Source organism: Lithobates pipiens, unplaced genomic scaffold, assembly GCF_037356315.1.
Source record: "Lithobates pipiens isolate NorthernLeopardFrog02 unplaced genomic scaffold, aLitPip1_a1.2 Scaffold_19, whole genome shotgun sequence".
NCBI classification, from domain to species: domain Eukaryota; kingdom Metazoa; phylum Chordata; class Amphibia; order Anura; family Ranidae; genus Lithobates; species Lithobates pipiens.
Genome location: NW_027507764.1, coordinates 34,173,548 through 34,196,576, shown reverse-complemented (window position 1 = coordinate 34,196,576; position 23,029 = coordinate 34,173,548). Strand labels below are relative to the sequence as shown.

The following is a 23,029-nucleotide window of genomic DNA, read 5'->3' as shown; positions in this document are numbered from 1 at the left end:
CTCCTGTATCATGTCTGCAGTCTCTGACCATCTCCTGTATCATGTCTACAGTCTCTGACCATCTCTTGTATCATGTCTTCAGTCTCTGGCCATCTCCTGTATAATGTCTGCAGTCTCTGACCATGTCTTGTATCATGTCTGCAGTCTCTGGCCATCTCCTGTATCATGTCTGCAATCTGACCATCTTCTGTATCATGTCTGCAGTCTCTGACCATCTCCTGTATCATGTCTGCAGTCTCTGACCATCTCCTGTATCATGTCTGCAGTCTCTGACCATCTCCTGTATCATGTCTGCAGTCTGGCCATCTCCTGTATCATGTCTGCAGTCTCTGACCATCTCTTGTATCATGTCTGCAGTCTCTGACCGTCTCTTGTATCATGTCTGCAGTCTCTGACCATCTCCTGTATCATGTCTGCAGTCTCTGACCATCTCCTGTATCATGTCTGCAGTCTCTGACCATATCTTGTATCATGTCTGCAGTCTCTGACCATCTCTTGTATCATGTCTGCAGTCTCTGACCATCTCCTGTATCATGTCTGCAGTCTCTGACCATCTCCTGTATCATGTCTGCAGTCTTTGACCATCTCCTGTATCATGTCTGCAGTCTGGCCATCTCCTGTATCATGTCTGCAGTCTCTGACCATCTCCTGTATCATGTCTGCAGTCTCTGACCATCTCCTGTATCATGTCTGCAGTCTCTGACCATCTCCTGTATCATGTCTGCAGTCTCTGACCATCTCCTGTATCATGTCTGCTGTCTCTGACCATCTCCTGTATCATGTATGCAGTCTCTGACCATCTCTTGTATCATGTCTGCAGTCGCTGACCATCTCCTGTATCATGTCTGCAGTCTCTGACCGTCTCCTGTATCATGTCTGCAGTCTCTAACCAATGCTACAGCACACCACTCTCATATTAGATTGTTTTTCTCAACACATTGTTACGAATCCCATCTCCCTTTTCAGGATGTCCCTACAGATTGTTCTCCTAGACACGCTGTTGCCCAGTCAGGTCCAGGGAGGAGTCCCATGTGCCAGGAACCCCTTCTGTCACATCCTCCAGTCTGCTGTACCACTTAAAGTGCATCTGAATGCCAAAAACTTGCTTATAGGAAAGATTCAGAAATATTATTTGTTCCTCAGCAGAACCCTATAAAGCTTTCTGTTTGTCCTGAATTTCTTTTAAAAAAAATGATCAGTGCACTTCCTGGTATATGAGTGTGCCTAGGCCCCCCCTATTCTGTAGCCTCGGCTGTATATGTGAAATCGAAGGCACTTCTGCCTTTGGCGACACCCAGTCTCAGCAGATTTGGAGTGAGATCTGGTCAAGTCACTATTGTGCTGCTCAGTTTTCTCTTTGCTGGAGGCTCTGACATGAGGAAGCAAAGCCCCGCTTCTACCAAAATGGCCGCCTCCATACACACAGTATAGAATAAGGCATGGAAAGTCAGTTAGGCCTCATGCACACTGGGCCTTTTTTTAAATATTTTTCTCCTGGCAAGAGAAAAGCAGCTTCAAAAACATTCTTGAGCCACATTTTTGCAAACTTGTTTAGGTGCATTTGGGCACTTCAAACACACAGGCATGCATTTGTTTAACCAGTTCCTGTCTGGCCTATAGCAAAATGACGACAGGCAGGTGGTTTAGTAATCCTGACTGGGCATCATATGATGTCCAGTCAGGATGCGCCGATCACGGGGGCGCTATCTGTTATCAGCCGTGTTCACGGGACACAACCCATGACTGATCAGTGTATCGGCTCGCTGCCGGTACCATGTAGATGTGCGCTCTCAATAAATTTGTTTTGTTTCGTTCCGTTCCGTTTCATATTAGAATTAATTTGTACTTCGCAAATTCATGACCAAAATTCAATTTGGATTCATACAAAATACAAATTTTTGTTAGGTTTGTTTTTCTTTTTGTAACAATTACGAATGTTCGTTATGATAAATTTATCATTATGAGGGGCTTCCACCATCCCTGTGCTTTTAGGTTCGTTAACTTTTCCTAACAATTACGTTAGGAATTTGGATCCGAAATTCGTAAACAAAATTTCGTACAAAATTTGAAAGCATAGCAATTCGTATTTCGGATCCTCCCGAATGTACGAATTTATGGAAATTTGTATGAATTTTCGATTCGTACGAAACTAATCGCACATGTCTAGTACCATGTGACCACCGTGATGAATCACAGCAGGCCACATGACAGTTGTACACAATGGATGGCTTCCTTTCAAGCCTGTGCTTGGTCAATTCAAACACATGCCGGGGTGGCCCGTTCATTGTGGGCACACCGGCACTGCCCCCCCATCCATGCCCTGCCACAATCCCTATCCATGTGCCCAGCCCCGACTCCATTCAGGACACCGGGCACATGAATGCCTATGGGCGGGGGGGGGGGGGGTTTCCAGGACTGATTCGATCCAGAGGCTCTAATAGGCTTCAATATAGGGTGGGCTTGGGGAGGAGAGTATTGCGTCCAGAGCCCACCCAGGAGTGTTGCAACAGAGAGTAAATATTCCCTGTTGCAACACTGATCCCCTTCCCGGCCAATCAGGAAGCGGGTCTGATCACCCAATTGGCTAAAAGAACAGGCGCTCCTATTGGACACCTAGGAGGAGGGAAGGAGACGCACAGCAGAAGCCAGGAGGAGAAGAGCCACTGGCTGATGGCGGCCGATGCCAGATTCCCGTCACTGCCTGATCCCCGCCACTGCCTGGTGCTCAGATCCCTGCCACTCCTCGGATGCCTGATCCCCGCCTCTGCTTGGTGCCCCGATCCACTCTGCCTTCTCAGTGCCCTGATCTCTTCCGCTCCTCGGATACCCACCAATGCCCGTTCCCCGTCGATGCCCATCACCTAGTTGCGGTAAGTGCCACTGGAATGACCGGCAGACAGCGGGGGGTGGGGGGATGGGGGAGTTTGAGGTGCAAAACAAACTGAATGAATCAGTTTCATTCAGTAAAATGCTTGCTTATAGCAATGTAATACATTGTAATACGCTTCTATAGACAAACATAAGGTAAAAAAACGGAAAATTGTATACTCACCTTCGGTAATTTTCCTTTCCTGACGCTCCTTCATGGCAGCACACACTGGGTTGTGACTCCGCCCCCACAACCTGACAGGATTGGATATCTATAAATTTGAAGGGGAGACCTCCCGCTGCATTCTCCGTATATATTAACACCAAGAAACAGGGAGGGAATTGTGTGCTGCCATGAAGGAGCGTCAGGAAAGGAAAATTACCGAAGGTGAGTATACAATTTTCCGTTTTCCTGACGCCTTCATGGCAGCACACACTGGGAAATAACTCGCCAGTCGGGTGGGTGCAAGTAAAAAATAAACTTTAATTCCTTATAAAGCAGAAGAATTTGCTCTAATAACAGCTTTTCCAAAGTCGGTCATGGATAGGTAAGCTGAATCCACTTTGTAGTGGGAAATGAAGGTATGTCTGGAGGACCAGGATGCTGCTCTGCATATCGTCTCTGGAGACACTCTACAATACGCTGCCCAGGAGGTAGCCACTGCCCTTGTAGAATGAGCCCTGATGCCTTCAGGAATTGCCAGTTGCTGGGAGGAATATGCTTTTTTAATGATCCTAACCAGCCAGGATGCGATGGTGCGTGAAGAGGCTGCTTGACCCCGCTTAGAACCGTGAGGAATGACCAAGAGAGAATCTGTCCTTCTGATTGTGGTAGTAGCAGATAGATAACTGACAATGGCTGACTTCACATCCAAAGGGTGCGGATCCCCCTGATCGTTACGGAAGGATGGAAGAATGATATCCTGGTTATAATGGAATGGAGTGGCCACTTTGGGTATAAACTGCTCCGAGGGTCTTAGAACCACTTTGTCGGGAAAGAGCACCAAATATGGCTCCGAGATCATTAGTGCTTGTATTTCCGATACCCTTCTAGCTGATGTAATAGCAATCAGGAAAGTTAGCTTCAAGGTCAAGTCCCATAAAGAAATCTTTTCAGATGGAATAAATGGAGGTGAGGACAGGGCATGAAGAACTACCGATAAATCCCATGATGGAAAAAACGGCTTCCTGGGAGGTTTGATCTTCAGATAGGCTCTCAAAAACTGAACAACTAGAGGATGAAAGGCCCACTTAGTGTCCGTTTTGACTGATAGAGCAGACACCTGAACCTTGAGGGTGCTTAGACTCAGGCCCTTATTGACCCCCGACTGGAGAAATTCCAGAATGTGAGCAGGTTCTGGAGAGACGTTATTCCATCCTCTCTGCTGAGCCATGGAACAGAATCTTTCCCAAACTCTAGAATAAACTGAGTTGGTCGTGAATCTCCTAGCTTGCATCAGGGTAGAAATGACCTCCTGAGAACAGCCCTGGGCTCTCAGCCTAGCCCTCTCAATTTCCAGGCCATCAGGTGCAGCCTCTCTGGAGCAGGGTGCAGGAACTGTCCTTGGGACAAAAGATCCGGAGATACCCGAAGTGGAATAGGAGGTTGAAGGCTGAGTTGCAGAAGAGTCGTGAACCACGGCCTCCTCGGCCACAGTGGGATAATTGCGATCACAGTAGCTGAGGATCTCCGGAGTCTGGATAGAAATCTTGCTATTAACGGAGTTGGAGGAAAAATGTACCCCAGCCTGAAATTCCATGGGTGGCTCAGACAGTCCACCCCTTCCGCCGATGGAAATGACCCTCTTGATAGGAACCTGAGACATTTGGTATTTGCTGGTGTAGCCGCAAGGTCTATCTCCGGCATTCCCCAAATTTCTGTCAGAAGAGCGAAGGTTCGAGGATTCAGGGACCACTCGCTGTTGGAAAGGGACTCCCGACTCAGGTAGTCGGCTAACATGTTCTGTGCTGCTGGGACATATATTGCTCCCAGTCCTGAAAGATGAATCTGAGCCCAATCTAATATGGGTCAAACTTCCTCCATCAAGGTGGCACTCCTGGTACCTCCTTGCCTCTGAATGTAGGCCACTGCCACTTTGTTGTCCATGCGGATAACTACATTCTTGCCTCTGAGGAGAGGCGCAAAGGCTCGCAAGGCTTGGAAAGCCGCTCGAAGCTCCAAGATGTTGGAAACTAGGCCCACCGCCTGAAAGAGCCATTGCCCCTGAGCTGCCAGGTCTCGAAAATGGGCTCCCCAACCTGTCTGGCAAGCGTCCGAAGTTATAATCTCTGGATCTGGAGGAATTATCGGCCTGAATCTCCCGAGATTGCTGTGGTGAGTCCACCACCATATCGATTGCTTCACTGAACTGGGAACCCGGATGGTCTGACGCATCGATACTCCATCCCACTGCCTGAGAAATGAGCTCTGGAGAGGTCTCATGTGCCACTGGGACCACTGGACCATAGGTATAGTTGCTGACATGGACCCCAGAACACTTAGGCAGACTCTGGCTGGCAACTGATCTGTCGATAATAGCCTCTGCATTTTTTGTACTAGAGGTTTGACTTTCTCTTGTGGAAGCTGTATCCTGTTTAGTCTGGTGTCCAGGTCTGCTCCCAGAAAGACCATTCTCTGCGTTGGATGCAAACTGCTCTTTTTCCAGTTGATTATCCATCCAAATTTCTGGAGGGCCGCAAGGAGAATCTCCCGATGGAGAGTTAGAGATTCTTGATCCTTCGCTAACAGCAGGATGTCGTCCAGATAGTGGTGGACTCGTAATCCTTTTTCCCTGAGGAAAGCTATTAGTGGCAGCAGAATTTTGGTAAATGTCCTGGGAGCCGAGGAGATGCCGAACGGAAGACACTGAAATTGGAAGTGGTGTTGATTTATGGCGAAACGCAGGAATTTCTGAAAAAACGGGTGAACTGGAACATGAAGATAGGCGTCTGACAAGTCTATAGAAAGCATCCAGTCGTTCAGGTTTATGGCTAAGAGAATGGATTGCAAACTCTCCATTTTGAAAGACTCCACTTGGACGCTTCTGTTGAGTCTTTTGAGATCTAGTACGGGCCGTAAGTCGCCTGTCTTCTTCTTCACCAAAAAAAGAGGGGAATAAAACCCCCTCCCTCTTTGGTGCGATGGTACCTCTAGGATTGCACCCTTTAGTCTTAATTCCGTTACATATTTTACTAACAGGCCTCTCTTGATTGAGGAAGACGGAAGCCTGGTTGCGCGGAAGTAGCTTAGTGGAAGACCGTTCTTGAACTTCCATCTGTGGCCAAATTTTATCGTGGAGAGTGCCCATAAGTCTTCTATGTGACTTGCCCATACTTTGAAAAAACTCTTTAGCCTGGCGCCCACCTGGGCCGGGTGGGCAGGCAGATCTTCAAAATGATTTAGGCTGATCCCCAGTCGGGATGGCCTTGGACTTCTGTAACTTGAGAAAGGAGGTCTTTGTGCTTCTCCAATCTCTTCTAAACTCCCTACCTGGACGGTAGGATCTGGACTCCCGGTATTTGTCCGGTAAATTACGCCTGAAGACTGGACCTTTCTGCGCCCTAGGTCTTCTGTCGGAAGGGATCATGCCTGATTTGCCTCCGGAAACTTTGGAGATGGCCGAATCTAGTTTAGCGCCAAACAGATTTGAGCCATCGTAAGGAATGCGACACCAGTTAGTTTTAGAGGCTGCGTCTGCAACCCATGGCTTGAGCCATAAAGCTCTTCTTGCAGTTACTGAAGCCAGCATTGATCTTGCAGAAGATCTAATAATGTCTACCGAAGCTTCTGCTACGAAATCCCCTGCTAGTCTGATCTCCTGCAAGGAGGATATTATCTTCTCCATCTCCACACCGTCTTTGAGATCTCTTTCCACTCCGGATGCCCATCCTGAGATGGCCCTGGCTACTGCCCCTGTAGTAATCGCTGGTCTACAGGCTCCTCCAGCCGTGGAATAAGCTTTTTTTAATTCTAGATCCATTTTCCGATCTAAAACATCCCGGAAGGAGACCGCATCTTCGATCGGTAGGGTTACATGACGGGCTAAGCGCATCAATGAAGAGTCAACGACGGGGGCATTCATAAGGGGCTTTACCTTCGCCTCCTTCAAAGGATACATCTTTGCCAGTCTATTAGAGAGGCTCGCTCTTTTATCTGATCTTTCCCATTCGTCCTTGATGAGGTCCTCAAGCTCCTCAATAAAAGGGAAGGTCTCTGGATCCCTTTTCAAATTCGGAAAATATTTCCGTACCTTAGGAGGATTAGCCGAATCTTCCTGCCAGCCAATTGCCTCCTTAACGGATTTTGCAAAAGGCTCCACCAGGGAAAAGTCAAAGCCAGCTGACATATCCTGACACTCTTCCTCAGATGAGGATTCTGAAGCTTGGGTGAGGCGAGGTTCCGCAGAGGATGTGCTGGGAACTGCTCTATCTAGAGCTGGCGTTGCTGACTCAAGCAATGTGTCTCGAACGGACTCCCTAATGAGATCCGTGGCCATTCTAGCATCCGCCTCCTTTTCCCTAGTGGCCTCACAGAAGCAGGAGCGACAGACGAGCTTGTCTGGCAAAGCTGGGGCACCGCATACCCAGCAGGCATTTGGTGCAGGACGGGCATGGCGACTTTGATGCGAAGGAGATTTCCTGCGTCCTGACTGGCTACGGTGCGTGTGGCTATGCCGTGAATGGCTATGCCGTCGGTGGCGTGAAGGGGATCTTGAGCGGCTTCTATGCGATCTTCTGCTTGAAGTATGGCTGGATCTTCTTCCCTGTCTCGAACTTGCCGTTCTTGACTCAGCTGGGCTGCCGAAAGAAAAAAAGGCAGCACTAAGCGTCCAGCACTCTTTTGATCTCCCCTTCAATACGTACCTACTGGAAAAGCCTCTTACCTAACTTGCTGATGGTGGTCTGCGTGGGCAGTGGACTCCATAAGGAAAGGGTACAGGATAGTCTAAAAACGTAAGAAGGAACGCATAAGCAGGAAGGGACTACTATGATTCGTACCGAGAAAAAACGCACATTTTATATATATTTTTTTTTTTTTTTTTAAATAAAATCGCTATGAATGCATAAAAAAAATACGTTGAAATTTAATAAAAATAAATTAAATATTTAACTACAATTATTAAAATAATATTAAACATAAGCAAAAACAGTTAAAATAATATAAGAAATCCCACAGGGACTTACCTTAGAAAAAACCAAATTTTTAGGGATGCAGAACAGTTCTTTCCACTAGCAGCAGCCATCAATAGAAACTTCATAGAATTTCACACAGGAGCACTGTGTTTTTAAAAAATGGCGCCATACCGCCGCTGTGTGACGCTCCGCGCATGCGCAGAAGCGATACGAGCGCTCCAGCGCCATTTTAGAAGAGGGAAACCTTAGGAAAGTATAGGAGCAGAAAATCTCAGTACGGGGCATGCGCAGAACGGCGGAACGAACGGCGGACAAGAGGGATAACAGGTGCCAGCAGACCTGAACCCTCCGCTGCAGCCACTCCTGATGCCCATCCAGAAAAACAAGGTACAAAGTAAATTCAGGAAGGGACTACTATGATGACCACAGGAGGGAAACTTAGGGGTACTATGTACAAAAAGGCATAAAGAAATGGAAAGGAGAGAAAGAGGAATCCACTGCAAAATAAGCTTCTTTAAAGCTTGTAAAATGCCAGGCAGAAAAAGATATCAATGCCCCTTGAGACCACCAGAGCGGGGGGCTCCCTCCATAGAAGCTCCTTTAGAGACTGTACAGGAGGGACTTCCAAACAGGAGAGGCTTGAACCTGCTGGGGCGAATGCGGTAGAGGCTTGATTCATCTGTCACATGGAAGCGCGTCCGTCCAACCTGTCAGGTGAGGATAAAAAAGAGAATGCAGCGGGAGGTCTCCCCTTCAAATTTATAGATATCCAATCCTGTCAGGTTGTGGGGGCGGAGTCACAACCCAGTGTGTGCTGCCATGAAGGCGTCAGGAAAATAAAATAAAATACCCTGATCACTTCCCCAGAGTAGTACGATGTTACTATGGTAACATGTTATTGCTCTGGTCACAGTAATTGAAACAAAATCGTTAAAAAAAAAAGATATAAAAAAAACAATTATAAAAAAAAAAATTCGTACGGTCACCAATCAGTGTCCCTAATGACACCAGTTATATGATGTACTGCACTGGTGATAGTATGGAAAAAAAAATGTATTATTATTTTTTTCTCTTATTTTCCAAAAAATTATGAAAACAAATTACAACTTCAAAAAACTCGCCATGCCTCTAACTAAACACCTCGGACTGTCTGCTTTCCAAAAAGGGGTCATTTGGGGGGGTATTTGTAATTTTCGGACATTTTCCTGACATTTTTGGGCCGTCAGTACATCAGATTTATCAGATTTATCCAAAAGTTTGCGGACTAATTAATATACACTGATTTGGGTTATTTTTCACCACAGCAATGTAGCTGAATACATTTTGGGCTAAATTTATGAAGAACAGTTATGTATTTGCAAAATTTTATTGTTTTTTTTTTTCCGTTTATTTAGCAAAAAAAATATAAATATCCAGCGGTGATTAAATACCACCAAAAGAAAGCTTTATTTGTGTGGAAAAAAAAAATATAATAAAAATGTATTTTGTTTACAGTGTTGCATGACCGCGCAATTGTCATTCAAAGTGTGAGAGCGATGGAAGCTGAAAATTGGCCTGGGCAAGAAGGGGGGGGGGGGGGGTGAAAATGCCCGGGATTGAAGTGGTTAATCAGCCAGAATATTATAACATAATATATTATTAATTTGCGCTCGGTTGAGGTGTGAACCAAGTCTAAAACAGGAAAGTATTTTTCATTCTTTCCTTAAAATGATAGAGATGACATTAGCTAAAAAGATGACAGGCATATAGAGTACAATACAGTAGAATACATCAAGATGTGTTTCCATAGAAGCCTTTGGGAGATGGCAATCTTTTATAGATGGCGTTACAAAGCCATTCTAAAGGAATAAATATCATTTTTATTAGGTTGCTTTACATCTGCGCTGTAGACCAGAGATAAAAAAAAAAAAATTCTACAGATATTGCTAAGAATTCAAGGCTGTACGGATTTTGCAAAGAAAAAAGAAATGAGAAGCAGTTTAATTGTCCAAACAGTGGGTCTCCGAACTTCCTAAACAAGGACCTGCATACTGTCCTTCAGAGTTTAGGGGGGCTGAGCTGTGGCCAGTAGGGTAGAAAATGTCCTGGCATCAGTGGGAGTAAACCATTCCCCATCTTTGGTGTCAGTGGGAGGACTAGTGCCCCATCATTGGTGTCATTGGGAGGACTAGTGCCTCATTATTAGTATCAGTGGAAGGAATTGTGTCCCATCGTTGGTGTTATTGAGAGCAATTGTGTTCCATTGTTGGTGTCTTTGGGAGGAATAGTGCCTCATCTTTGGTATCATTGCAAGGAATAGTGTCCCATTGTTGGTGTTATTAGGAGAAATAGTGTCCCATCCTTGGTGTCATTGGGAGGAATAGACCCCCATCATTGGTGTCATTGGGAGGAATAGACCCCCATCATTGGTGTCATTGGGAGGAATAGACCCCCATCATTGGTGTCATTGGGAGGAATAGCGCCCCATTGTGACGGGAGTCACTTTGGGCAGGGGGCTTGTGGAACCCAGGTTGCCTTGGGGAGCACTAAATGCTGTTTTGTTGAAAATCAGTATGGCGCTACCGCCAGGGGCGGACTGACAACTCATGGGGCCCCCGGGCAATAGGAGATTATGGGGCCCCCAGGCAATCAGAGATTATGGGGCCACACAGTATACACAAACACACACACACAGTATACAATCACACAGTATACACAGACATGTTTCTATTGGCTGAGAAGGAACTGGAGAGGTGGGGCAGCTATAATCTCAGGATTTTTAGACCAAAAGGATGTCAGTAAGGGACATTTCAGAGACAGATGTAAAAACAAAACACACATTTTTACATACTGTCCCTGGTTTTACTGAGGCTGGCAACCCTGATGGGGCCCCCTAGTGACATGGGGCCCTCGGGCACTGCCCGAGTGGCCCAATGGTCAGTCCGCCCCTGGCTACCGCCGAAGGAGACGCTAAGTAGATGCTCAGGGTCAGGACAAGGGGTGGGCAGGAGGGATTTCTGCCTTGGGCACTGTGGTAACATGTGAGGTGGGGGGCACCACAAGGAGAGTGTGAAGGAGGGGATTTGTGTTGGAAGGGGGTATTTTGTTGACAACAGGGGGTAAGTATTGATCTGGTTGGGGATATTTGGGAGGGAGGAGTGCTAAGAGTGGTAATTTAGGGGGATTTGTGTTGGGAGGGCTAAATGGCTAATTGGGCCCAATTTGGACATTTTCACTTAGGGGTGTACTCACTTATGTTGCCAGCAGTTTAGACATTAATGGCTGTGTGTTGAGTTATTTTGAGGGGACAGCAAATTTACACTGTTATACAAGCTGTACACTCACTACTTTACATTGTAGACAAGTGTCATTTCTTCAGTGTTGTCACATGAAAAGATAGAAAAAAATATTTACAAAAATGTGAGGAGTGTACTTACTTTTGTGAGACACTGTATATCTGAAATGCCACGTTTGGCACCTTTCGGGGGGGGGGGGGGGCAATACCAGTTTTTGACAGGTACCATTCCCCACTTCTGGAGAGGGCGCCGCGAAGCTGTCCCTCCGAAGTTCGGCCCCTCTCCTCCTTCCTCAGCCGCCGGGCCAATCAGAAAGCGCAGCCTGCTTAGATCTAGGATCGATCCTAGTAGATGGTAGGCTCAGCAATGGCATGCAATGCCAAGCTACTGCTAACAAAGCAAACAGAATATTGGCAATTAAAAGGGGATCAACTCCAGAGATAAAACTGGTGAGCTGATCCCCTCGCTATTTAAATTATTGTAACTCTTCTGTTATGTCATTATATGATTCGCTGTTATTTGATTATTTGCAAATATTTTTATTTACTCTGTAGACTATCCTCCTGAAGAAGCGGTTCGCCGCGAAACCGGTAGAGGAAACGTTTCTGTACCCCTCTTCAATAGAAACCTTACGGGGTTACCCGTCGGTAGTTTATTAAATTGTGGTGTATATGATTTTAGCAATATGAAAGTTTTGATGGATTTCATTTTTTTTTGTCCTTATTAAATTACTTGTAATTTTTTTATAACAAAGTCTTTTATGATTTATTTAGTACCGCAATAGTCCCCTCAACAAACATTTTTGGGTGTGGATATCAAGGGAGCAGCCTCAGCAACTGCCCCAATATCCTTAAAATTCCCAATTCTTGACAATCCAGAGATAAAACGATAATTCTCCCACTCTACAAGACTCTGGTCCAGCCGCACCTGGAGTATACTGTCCAGTTCTGGGCACCAATCCTCAGGAAGGATGTTCTGGAAATGGAGCGAGTACAAAGAAGGGCAACAAAGCTAATAAAGGGTCTGGAGGATATTAGTTATGAGGAAAGGTTGTGAGCTCTGAACTTATTCTCTCTGGAGAAGAGACGCTTGAGAGGGGATATGATTTCAATTTATAAATACCGTACTGGTGACCCCACAATAGGGAGAAAACTTTTTCGTGGAAGGGAGTTTAACAAGACACGTGGCCACTCATTAAAATTATAAGAAAAGAGGTTTAACCTTAAACTATGTAGAGGGTTCTTTACTGTAAGAGGATGTGGAATTCCCTTCCACAGGCAGTGGCCTCAGCGGGGGGCATTGATCGTTTCAAGAAACTATTAGATAAGCACCTGAACGACCGCAACATACAGGGATATACAATGTAATACTCACATATAATCACACACATAGGTTGGACTTGATGGACTTGTGTCTTTTTTCAACCTCACCTACTATGTAACTATGTAACTACCATATGTAACTATGTAACATGCACAGTAGGGAACCGGCTGTGAAGCCCAGAGGCTTCACTGCTGTGTTCCCTCACCAGGAATGGTGGCGGCTGCAGACAACAGCCAATCCGAAGATCGGCTGGGGTGCCGACATCACGGACTCCCTGGACAGGTAAGTGTCCGTATATTAAAAGTCAGCAGCTGCAGTATTTGTAGCCACTGACTTTTAATTTTTCCTGGGGTGGGCGGACCTCCTCTTTAATGGAAATTTTTTTATTTCTTTACACATTACATCATTTTTCATTACATTTCTTGAAGCAAAGAGTATTATGTCTTGTTTTGTATTTGTTTTTACCATCTTGTTTGATAATCCCTACTTGATACCTAATGTTTAGTGGTTGTAAATCTTTCTGCTGTGATTTGTCACAGCGATCACATGGTAACGGGAGCAAGCCGGTACACTGATCTGTCATCTGTTGTTGGGTACAATGAGCCAGAACTAAATGTATTCAATCCTAGCACCTATCTAGGAGGGTGATACACAGTGGCGTAACTAGAACCTTCAGGGCCCCGATGCAAGAAACCATGAAGGGCCCCCTGAACCCCAGCCAGGGCCCTTCCCTCCGAGTCTGGTGGTGGAACTCCAGGCGTGGTCACAGGTATGAGCTTTGTGAGCCCTGTAGTTCCACCACTGGTATCAGTATTTTTTTTTTTTAGGTGCCCCATTGGGGGACTGTCCCTAGGCAGGATGGGGTCCCCGTCCCCAGAAGAGATGAGGTCCTTTTCTCCAGGACAGATGAAGTTACTGCCCCCAGGTGAGAAGGGGTCCCTTTCGCCAGGGGAGGTGGGGGTCCCTGTCCCCACGTGAGAAGGGGTCCCTGTCCCCAGGGGGAGATGGAGGGGGTATGTAATGGTGTGTGGGGGATGGGGTCCTCTCACTCACCATGACCAAGCTGCAGGCCACGCACTCATCCATGTTGGCCTGGGCTCCATCCAGTGTGCTGGACGGGTGATCAGCATATCTCCCAGAAATCTGTGTATGATGGGGTTAGGAGGGGGGCTGGCAGACAAGCCTGCAGTGTCCTCCGGGGAGCCGGCTCTCATAGTGTGGGCCGGACTTGGGGGGGCAGGACTCTGGCTGGGGAGAGCAGACATTGGACTGAGCGGCAATGCATGGAGCAGGAGACGGGTACTCTGAGGAACCGGTTGAGGACACAGGTCATGCGGGGAATGCACAACTAAAGAGCAGCCAGTGCGATAGTCGAGCATGGAGCTCTGCTAGTCACCCTCCACCTCCAGCCACCCGTGTGCATGGTGCACTGGTACCCCTGGCTGCCTATGCTGCTGCCGGCCATATGTAGAGGGGGCTGCATGGGCCCCCTGCATCACAGGGCCCGTTGCGGTCGCGACTGCTGCACCCCCTATAGCTACGCCCCTGGTGATACACCAGTAAAGCAGGCCAATATTATCCTATAAGATCTCCAACAATGTCCTACCGAATTGGGCTACACTCACATGCATTGGTGGTTATTGGGAATATTTTATTCGATTTTGGCAGGTAGGGAAGATATTTGCCCACAATTTACATTATGATGCCAGGGCTGGCACTTGTTCTTAGTGAATAACATTGGGAATAAACAGCCTTTAGTTGCGCATTAACAAAAGAAAAGTCGTTTTTTTCATAATTATTGCATTTAGCAGGGAAATTTCCTGTTCCACAAGTGATATTGGAATGACAAGTAATTGTGGAGTGTATTCTTCTAGACAAACGAGTACACATTTCTGAACTCTGCCGAAGCACAAATAACTCGATGATTATTTAATTGTCCTTAAATCACGTTAATGGCATCTCACGGCCTGAATCTTCACAAACACATTTAATAACCGGAGCTTGCAGGGAGATTAATAAAATGATATTGTCCCAGGATAAAGGGGATAATGTTTAGGAAATGAAAGTTTTAATGCAATGCAGAGACTCGCAGGACGTCTTTATTTTCTGCATTACATTTTACAGCATTGGGAATCTCTCTGCAGAAACTGCCGGTCCCTTAATCCTCCTCCATCCTTCTGAAGGATGTGCTGGACCCTACAAGTGTGCTCCCCCTAGCAGCCACTCCGACCCCTTCAGACTGCCCGCGTGTCGTGTGGTTTCTCCTTCTCTATCCCTGGCAGCTATTCCTTTTCTTTGTACCAATATTGTGAAATTCAATAAACAGAATTGGAAAAAAAAAAGAAAGGAGAGAGCACATGCATGCAATTTGAAGGGGTGGGAGCAGCATAGAAACATAGAAGAGTGGCAGCAGAAAAAAATAAAATAAAAAAGTGGCCCATCACCAGCATGAGGGAGGAGGTCCTGATTCTCCTATATATAGATCTTTATATCACTAGAGGGATCACCAGCTGGAGGGAGAAGGTCCTGATTCCTCTATATAGATCTTTATATCACTAGAGGGATCACCAGCAGGAGAAAGGAGGTTCTGATTCCTCTATATAGATCTGTATATCACTAGAGGGGTCACCAGCAGGAGGAAGGAGGTTCTGATTCCTCTATATAGATCGTTATATCACTAGAGGAAGGAGCCCTTGATTGCCTCTATATGGATCTTTATATGACTAGAAGGATCACCAGCTGGAGGAAGGAGGTCCCAATTCCTCTATATAGATCTTTATATCACTAGAGGGATCACCAGCAGGAGGAAGGAGGTCCAGATTCCTTTCTATAAAGGGATAATGGTGCCTAATTAACATATCTGTGTTTTGATCACTCTAATTCATCATCCTCTATATAGATCTTTATCACACTAGAGGGGTCTCCGGCAGGAGAAAGGAGGTCCTGATTCCTCTATATACATAACTACCTCCTTACAGATAGCTAAAAAGATCAATGGTGTTGTTGGGAACTTATCTGAGAGGCAGAAATTGCCCAATGCTGAAGGAACCCTTAGCAACCTCTGGAGGAACCCTAGGGATCCACAGAACCCTGTTTGAGAATCACTGCTCTATATAGATCTTGATATCACTAGAGGGATCTCCAGCAGGAGGAAGGAGGTCCCAATTTCTCTATATGGATCTTTATATCACTAGAGAGATCACCAGCAGGAGGAAGGAGGTCCTGATTCCTCTATATAGATCTTTATATCACTAGAGGGATGACTATATCTTAAAGGGGTTGTAAAGGTTAATTTTTTTTATTTTCTAAATAGGTTTCTTTAAGCTAGTGCATTGTTGGTTCACTTATCTTTTCCTTCGATTTCCCTTCTAAATGTTTTTTTTCTTTGTCTGAATTTCTCACTTCCTGTTCCTCCTCAGTAAGCTGTTCTGGCTGACTAAACACCGCTCGGATGATGGCGTGAAGTTTATTGAGGAGAAACAGGAAGTGAGAAATTCAGACAAAGAAAAAAAACATTTAGAAGGGAAATCGAAGGAAAAGTTAAGTGAACCAACAATGCACTAGCTTAAAGGAACCTATTTAGAAAATAAAAAACAAAGCTTTACAACCCCTTTTAACTCATGATAGTTTAGTGTGATGGTCAATGGGGAGAATGCTCCTCACACTTGTGGTCACTGGGAAGAATTGCCCCCTTACAGATTGCTAAAAAGATCAATGGTGTCAGTGGGAACTTATCTGAAAGGCAGAAATCGCTCATTGCTCAATGAACCCCTAGCATCCTCTGCAGGAACCCTAGGGATCCATGGAACCCTGGTTGAGGAACCCTGCTATAAAGGGATGATGGTGCCTAATTAGCATATCTGTGTTTTGATCACTCTAATTCATCATCCTCTATATAGATCTTTATATCACTAGAGGGGTCTCCAGCAGGAGGAAGGAGGTCCTGATTCCTCTATATAGATCTTTATATCACTAGAGGGGTCTCCGGCAGGAGGAAGGAGGTCCTGATTCCTCTATATACATTTTTATATCACTTAAGGGGTCAGCAGCAGGAGGAATGAGGTCCTGATTCCTCCATATAGATCGTTATATCACTAGATGGATCACCAGATGGAGAAAGGAGGTCCTGATTCTTATATAACACTCCCCCTCCCCTGACAATGCTGCTGTCTAAGCTGCCCCCTGTTCTCCTTCACCCAGAGTTGGGGCACTTTAATACTGGAGGTGTGTTACTGACCAGATCACCAGATGAAAACAAATGGGAAAAAGCCTAAAAAAATGAAAACTGATGCAACCACCACATCTAATGATTGGTAAGCTGCAGTATATCAAATTTTTTGTTTTGGGTTTAATACCAATTTAACTCTTCAAAAAGACACAAAAGTTAAATCCACTAAAATTTTACATCAGCTAAATGGACTAGTACCCCATCATTGGTGTCAGTGGGAGGAATAGTACCCCATCATTGGTGTCAGTGGGAGGAATAGTGCCCCATCATTGGTGTCAGTGGGAGGAATAGTGCCCCATCATTGGTGTCAGTGGGAGGAATAGTGCCCCATCATTGGTGTCAGTGGGAGGAATAGTGCCCCATCATTGGTGTCAGTGGGAGGAATAGTGCTCCATCATTGGTGTCAGTGGGAGGAATAGTGCCCCATCATTGGTGTCAGTGGGAGGAATAGTGCTCCATCATTGGTGTCAGTGGGAGGAATAGTGCCCCATCATTGGTGTCAGTGGGAGGAATAGTGCTCCATCATTGGTGTCAGTGGGAGAAATAGTGCCCCATCATTGATATCAGTGGGAGGAATAATGCCCCATCATTGGTGTCAGTGGGAGGAATAGTGCCCCATCATTGGTGTCAGCAGGAGGAATAGTGCCCCATCATTGGTGTCTGTGTAAGGAATAGTGCCCCATCATTGGTGTCTGTGTAAGGAATAGTGTCCCATCATTGATGTTAGCGGGAGGAATAGTGCCCCAATATTGGTATCATTAGGAGGAATAGAGCTCCATCGTTGGTATCAGTGGAAGGAATAGTGCCCCATCATTGTTGTTAGTGGGAGGAATAGTGCCCCATCATTGGTGTCTGTAGGAGGAATAGTGCCCCAAAATTGGTGTGAGTAGGAGGAATAGTGCCCATCATAGTCAGTGGGAGGAATAGTGCCCTATCATTGTGTCAGTGAGAGGAATAGTGCCCCATCATTGTTATTAGTGGGAAGAATAGTGCCCCAAAATTGGTGTCAGTAGGAGGAATAGTGCCCCATCATTGTTATTAGTGGGAGGAATAGTGCCCCATCATTGGTGTTAGTGAGAGGAATAGTGCCCCATCATTGGTGTCAGTGAGAGGAATAGAGCCGCCATCATTGGTGTCAGTGAGAGGAATAGTGCCCCATCATTGTTATTAGTGGGAGGAATAGAGCCCCGTCATTGGTATTTGTGGGGGGAATAGTGCACCATCATTGGTGTCTGTAGAAGGAATAGTGCCCCAAAATTGGTCTCATTGGGTGAAATAGTGCCCCATCATTGGTGTCAGTGAGAGGAATAGTGCCCCATTGCTGAGGTCAGTGGGAGGAAAAGTGGTCCAAAAAGGCCGCATAAAGGCAAGCAAAGGAGACCACTGCAGTAGAATATGTTTTTTGAGTCTTTTGAAGTGTAAGAAGACAATGACATTCCCAAGTCCTGTCTCTAAAAAGTATTAACAGTGACTAGATATATACGTCACAATATATTCTCAGCAAAAAGCTGGATGCGCACCCAGAAAGAGTGGACTGACCTTCACCAGTATTCTGCTATTCTTATAGCTAAAGAGCAGAAGCAGGTAAGAATCTGCAATGAATTTTTGCACTCCAGTTAAAAGTAGAACCACTTTATTCATATTAGTTCATAAAACAGATAGAACAGGAGAGGAGCGACCTCTAACACATATTGCCCCAGAAAAGGACTTTTTTTATGTGAAATATATAAGACCTTTTCCTGTTGTACTTGTTTTATGGACTCATATTGATAAAGAAATTCTACTTTTTTACTGGAGTGTGGTCATCTAGTGTATTGAATAATATATTCTCAGCAATAAGCATGTTCGCCCAGAAAGAGTGCACCCACCTGGAGCGGTATTCTGCTTATACCTAAAGAGAAGAATCTGCAGAGTGCAAGGTTGTAACACATTTAGCTAAAAATCCTTCCAATGTATTTAGTGGACCACCTGAAAATGAATATACACGTATTGTGTTTTCCAGGGCCCCCGTATATGCAGGTGACTATAGAAGATGTGCACGCCAACTGTGGGGAGACGGCACAGTTTGACGCAGTTATAGACGGAAGCCCCCCACTTACCGTTACCTGGTACAAGGTGAGTGCAAGAACACCCCACAGTCTCTGCAATGCCGAGATCCTCTCGGTGTCCACTACAGGAGAAAGTGTGAATACGGCATTACAGGAGAGAGTGTGAGAACAGCTTTACAGGAGAGAGTGTGAGAACAGCATTACAGGAGAGAATGTGAGAACAGCATTACGGGAGAGAGTGTGAGAACAGCATTACAAGAGAGAGTGTGAGAACCGCATTACGGGAGAGAGTGTGAGAACCGCATTACAGGAGAGAGTGTGAGAACCGCATTACAGGAGAGAGTATTAGAACAGCAATACAGGAGAGAGTGTGAGAACAGCATTACAGGAGAGTGTGAGAACAGCATTACAGGAGAGAGTGTGAGAACAGCATTACAGGAGAGAGTGTGAGAACAGCATTACAGGAGAGAGTGTGAGAACAGCATTACAGGAGAGAGTGTGAGAACAGCATTACAGGAGAGAGTGTGAGAACCGCATTACAAGAGAGAGTGTGAGAACAGCATTACAGGAGAGAGCATTGAGAGCAAAAAAAACGTCCTTCCTGTGCAGAATATGCAAGCATAGCCACTTACCGACCGCAATATATACAGTATATACGGTGCAGTTTGCAAGTGGTTTACCTTGATTATGGGTGATGAGATCAGCCATAACCCTGGTATTTTTTTTTCATGGCTATCTCATTAAAACAGTCCGAGTGGCCATTTAGCTCAGTAAGCCTGAGAAACACTGGCGGGAGGTGGAGGACCTCCCCTCCCGCCTCTCGCCGGTGTTTCTCTATCTTAGTATTTTTGCCGGCGCGCCCGAGAAATGATCCGACTGGCCTCATGGCTGGCCATAGAGGTTCCCAGAGACCAGATCGTCTCTAATCGCCTCTATGGTCTTGAAAGAACTGGAGCAAAGTCGTGACATCACGTCCATTCTAGGGTGAAAGTTAACAACTTTTTTTTTTTTCTTAAAGCAAAAGATCATTTTTCTTTTTGATCTTTTGCTTTTAAAGGTAGAGGAGAGATCTGGAGTCTTATAGACCCCAGATCTATCCATAAAGAGGACCTGTCATCCCTTATTTCTATTACAAGGGATGTATTAATAGGAATAAAAGTGATAAAAAAAAAATAAAAATAAAGGGACAGTGTGAAAATAAAAAATGAAAGAAAAAGAGAAACAAAATGTATTGTGTTTTTTGTTTGTAGTTCTCAGATGCAGTGTAGTTCCACTTTAAAACAGAACTTCACCCTAATGGGGAAGTTTCACTTTATGCCCTCCTCTTCTTCTTTTGGAACTTTTTTGGGGCAGGAGGGAAACAGGTACCTGGCTTGGACAGGTACCCACTCCAACTGTGCCCAAGCAATTCCACCAAAATTTACCACCCCCTCCCTGTCGGCAACATTCTGGGACACATCATAGGTCCCAAGAAACTGCGGGACTATTCACAAAGTGCAGCTCATGCATGCACAGTGGGAAGCCGGCTGTGAAGCCGCAAGGAGTCACAGCATGGCTTCCCACAGTTAACCTACCGACATCAGGACCTGAAGACCTGTGAAGAACCGACCCAGGTGAGGACGATCCTAGAAAATTATGGGACACTTCCATCTATAGTTTGCATCTAAAAAGGCATTTTTTTAGAGATACAAAATATTATAGCTAGACAGTGCAGGGGGTCCATTTTTTCTGGATCCATAGCAGTCACATGGTCTGTTTTTTTCCCCCCTCCTTTTTGGATGCTGAGTGTATGTTTTTATAAGCTTTCCTTATGAAATAGAGTTTGAATGTATTTGGATATTTGAAAATCTCCTCCACTCTGTATACAATGCATCCGGAAAGTATTTTGTTATGTTACAGCCTTATTCCAAAATGGATTAAATTCATTATTTTCCTCAAAATTCTACAAACAATACTCCATAATGATAACGTGAAAGACGTTTGTTTGAAATCTTTGCAAATGTATTAAAAAAAAAAAATGAAAAAAAAAATCCCATGTACCATAAGTATCACAGCCTTTGCTCAATACTTTGGTGAAGCCCCTTTGGCACCAATTACAGCCTCAAGTCTTGTTGAGTATGATGCTACAAGCTCGACACACCTATTTTTGGGCAGTTTCTTCCATTCTTCTTTGCAGGACCTTTCAAGCTCCATCAGGTTGGATGGGGAGCGTCGGTGCACAGCCATTTTAAGATCTCTCCAGAGAGGTTCAATCAGGTTCAAGTCTGGGCTCTGGCTGGGACACTCAAGGACATTTACAAAGTTGTCCCGTAGCCACTCCTTTGTTATCTTGGCTGTGTCCTTAGGGTCATTGTCCTGTTAGAAGATGAACCTTCCCCCCAGTCTGAGATCCAGAGCGCTCTGGAGCAGGTTTTCATCAAGGATGTCTCTGTACATTGCTGCATTAATCTGTCCCTCAATCCTGACTAGTCTCCCAGTTCCTGCTGCTGAAAAACATCCCCACAGCATGATACTGCCATCACCATGCTTCACTGTAGGGATGGTATTGGCCAGGTGATGAGCGATTTCCTCCAGACATGACGCTTGCTATTTAGGCCAAAGAGTTCAATCTTTGTTTCATCAGACCAGAGAATTTTGTTTCTCATGGTCTGAGAGTGCTTTAGGTGCCTTTTGGTAAACTCCAGGCGGGCTGTTATGTGCCTTTTAGTGAGGAGCGGCTTCCGTCTGACCACTCTACCATACAGGCCTGATTGGTGGAGTGCTGCAGAGATGGTTGTTCTTCTGGAAGTTTCTCCTCTCTCCACAGAGAAATGCTGGAGCTCTGTCAGAGTGACCATCGGGTTCTTGGTCACCTCCCTGACTAAGGCCCTTCTCCCCCGATTGCTCAGTTTGGCCAGGTGGCCCGCTCTAGGAAGAGTCCCGGTGGTTCCAAACATCTTCCATTTACAGATGATGAAGGCCACTGTGCTCATTGGGACCTTTAATGCTGCAGAAGTGCTTCTGTACCCTTCCCCAGATCTGTGCCTCCATACAATCCTGTTTTGGAGATCTACAGACAATTCCTTGGACTTCATGGCTTGGTTTGTGCTCTGACATGCACTGTTACCTGTGGGACCTTATATAGACGGGTGTGTGCCTTTCCAAATCATGTCCAATCAACTGAATTTACCACAGGTGGACTCCAATCAAGTTGTAGAAACATCTTAAGGATGATCAGTGGAAACAGGAGGCACCTGAGCTCAATTTTGAGTGTCATGGCAAAGGCTGTGAACACTTAGGCCTCTTTCACACGGGGCGGATCAGTGCTGATCCGCCCCGTGGATATCCGCTTGCTCAGCGGGCATCGCCGGAGCGATCTCCACTGAGCAGGAAGATGACAGGTCCGTCTCGGCACACTGCGCAGGAACGGACCTGTCACAGCGCCGCTCTCCCCTATGGGAGATTGGGTGACGTCGGACCGCAGTGCCCGTCGTCATCCGATCCAATCCGCAGACGGATGGAAAAATAGCTTTTTTTCCTCCGTCATACTTTTTCGGATCGGAGCGGGTCGGATGTCAGCGGACATGTCACCACTGACATCCGACGCTCCATAGAGCTCTATGGAGCATCCGTTCAGGTTTGCCTGAAAAACTGACAGGCGGACCTGAACGGATTGTCCGTGTCAAAGGGGCCTTATGTACATGGGACTTTTTTTTTTTTTTTTCTAAATAATTTTGCAAAGATTTCAAAAAACTTCTTTCACGTTGTCATTATGGGGTATTGTTTGTAGAATTTTGAGGAAAATAATACATTTAATCCATTTTGGAATAAGGCTGTAACATAAGAAAATGTGGAAAAAGTGAAGCGCTGTGAATACTTTCCGGATGCGCTGTATATGATACTGGATGCCACAAAAGTCTTTGTTTTCTGCTTCAGGATAACACGTTGCTGAAGAACAGTGATCGGATCCAGCTTGTGAGAGATGGCAGGAAGTGCTCCATGGTCATACGGAGCACAGAGCGCGGCGATGGCGGGGTGTACACCTGTGTGGCCAGGAACGGCGGGGGAGAGGTGTCTTGCAAGGCCGAGCTGGTTATGCAGGAAGGTAATTATTTCCTAGAATCTATCGACAGCATGTCGCTACGCTACAGGGCAGGACTGTCACTTCTACACTG

At 45.7% G+C, this 23,029-nt stretch overlaps 1 protein-coding gene across 1 annotated transcript in view; it reads left to right on the top strand.

The window, feature by feature from the left end:
• Positions 1-23,029, top strand: part of OBSCN (obscurin, cytoskeletal calmodulin and titin-interacting RhoGEF) — a 705,115-nt gene that overhangs the window by 577,704 nt on the left and 104,382 nt on the right. The window contains exons 105-106 of the mRNA XM_077490633.1: positions 18,830-18,942; positions 22,791-22,959. Of these exons, the coding sequence (XP_077346759.1) occupies positions 18,830-18,942; positions 22,791-22,959 (282 nt within the window). The remainder of the gene's footprint in view (positions 1-18,829; positions 18,943-22,790; positions 22,960-23,029) is intronic.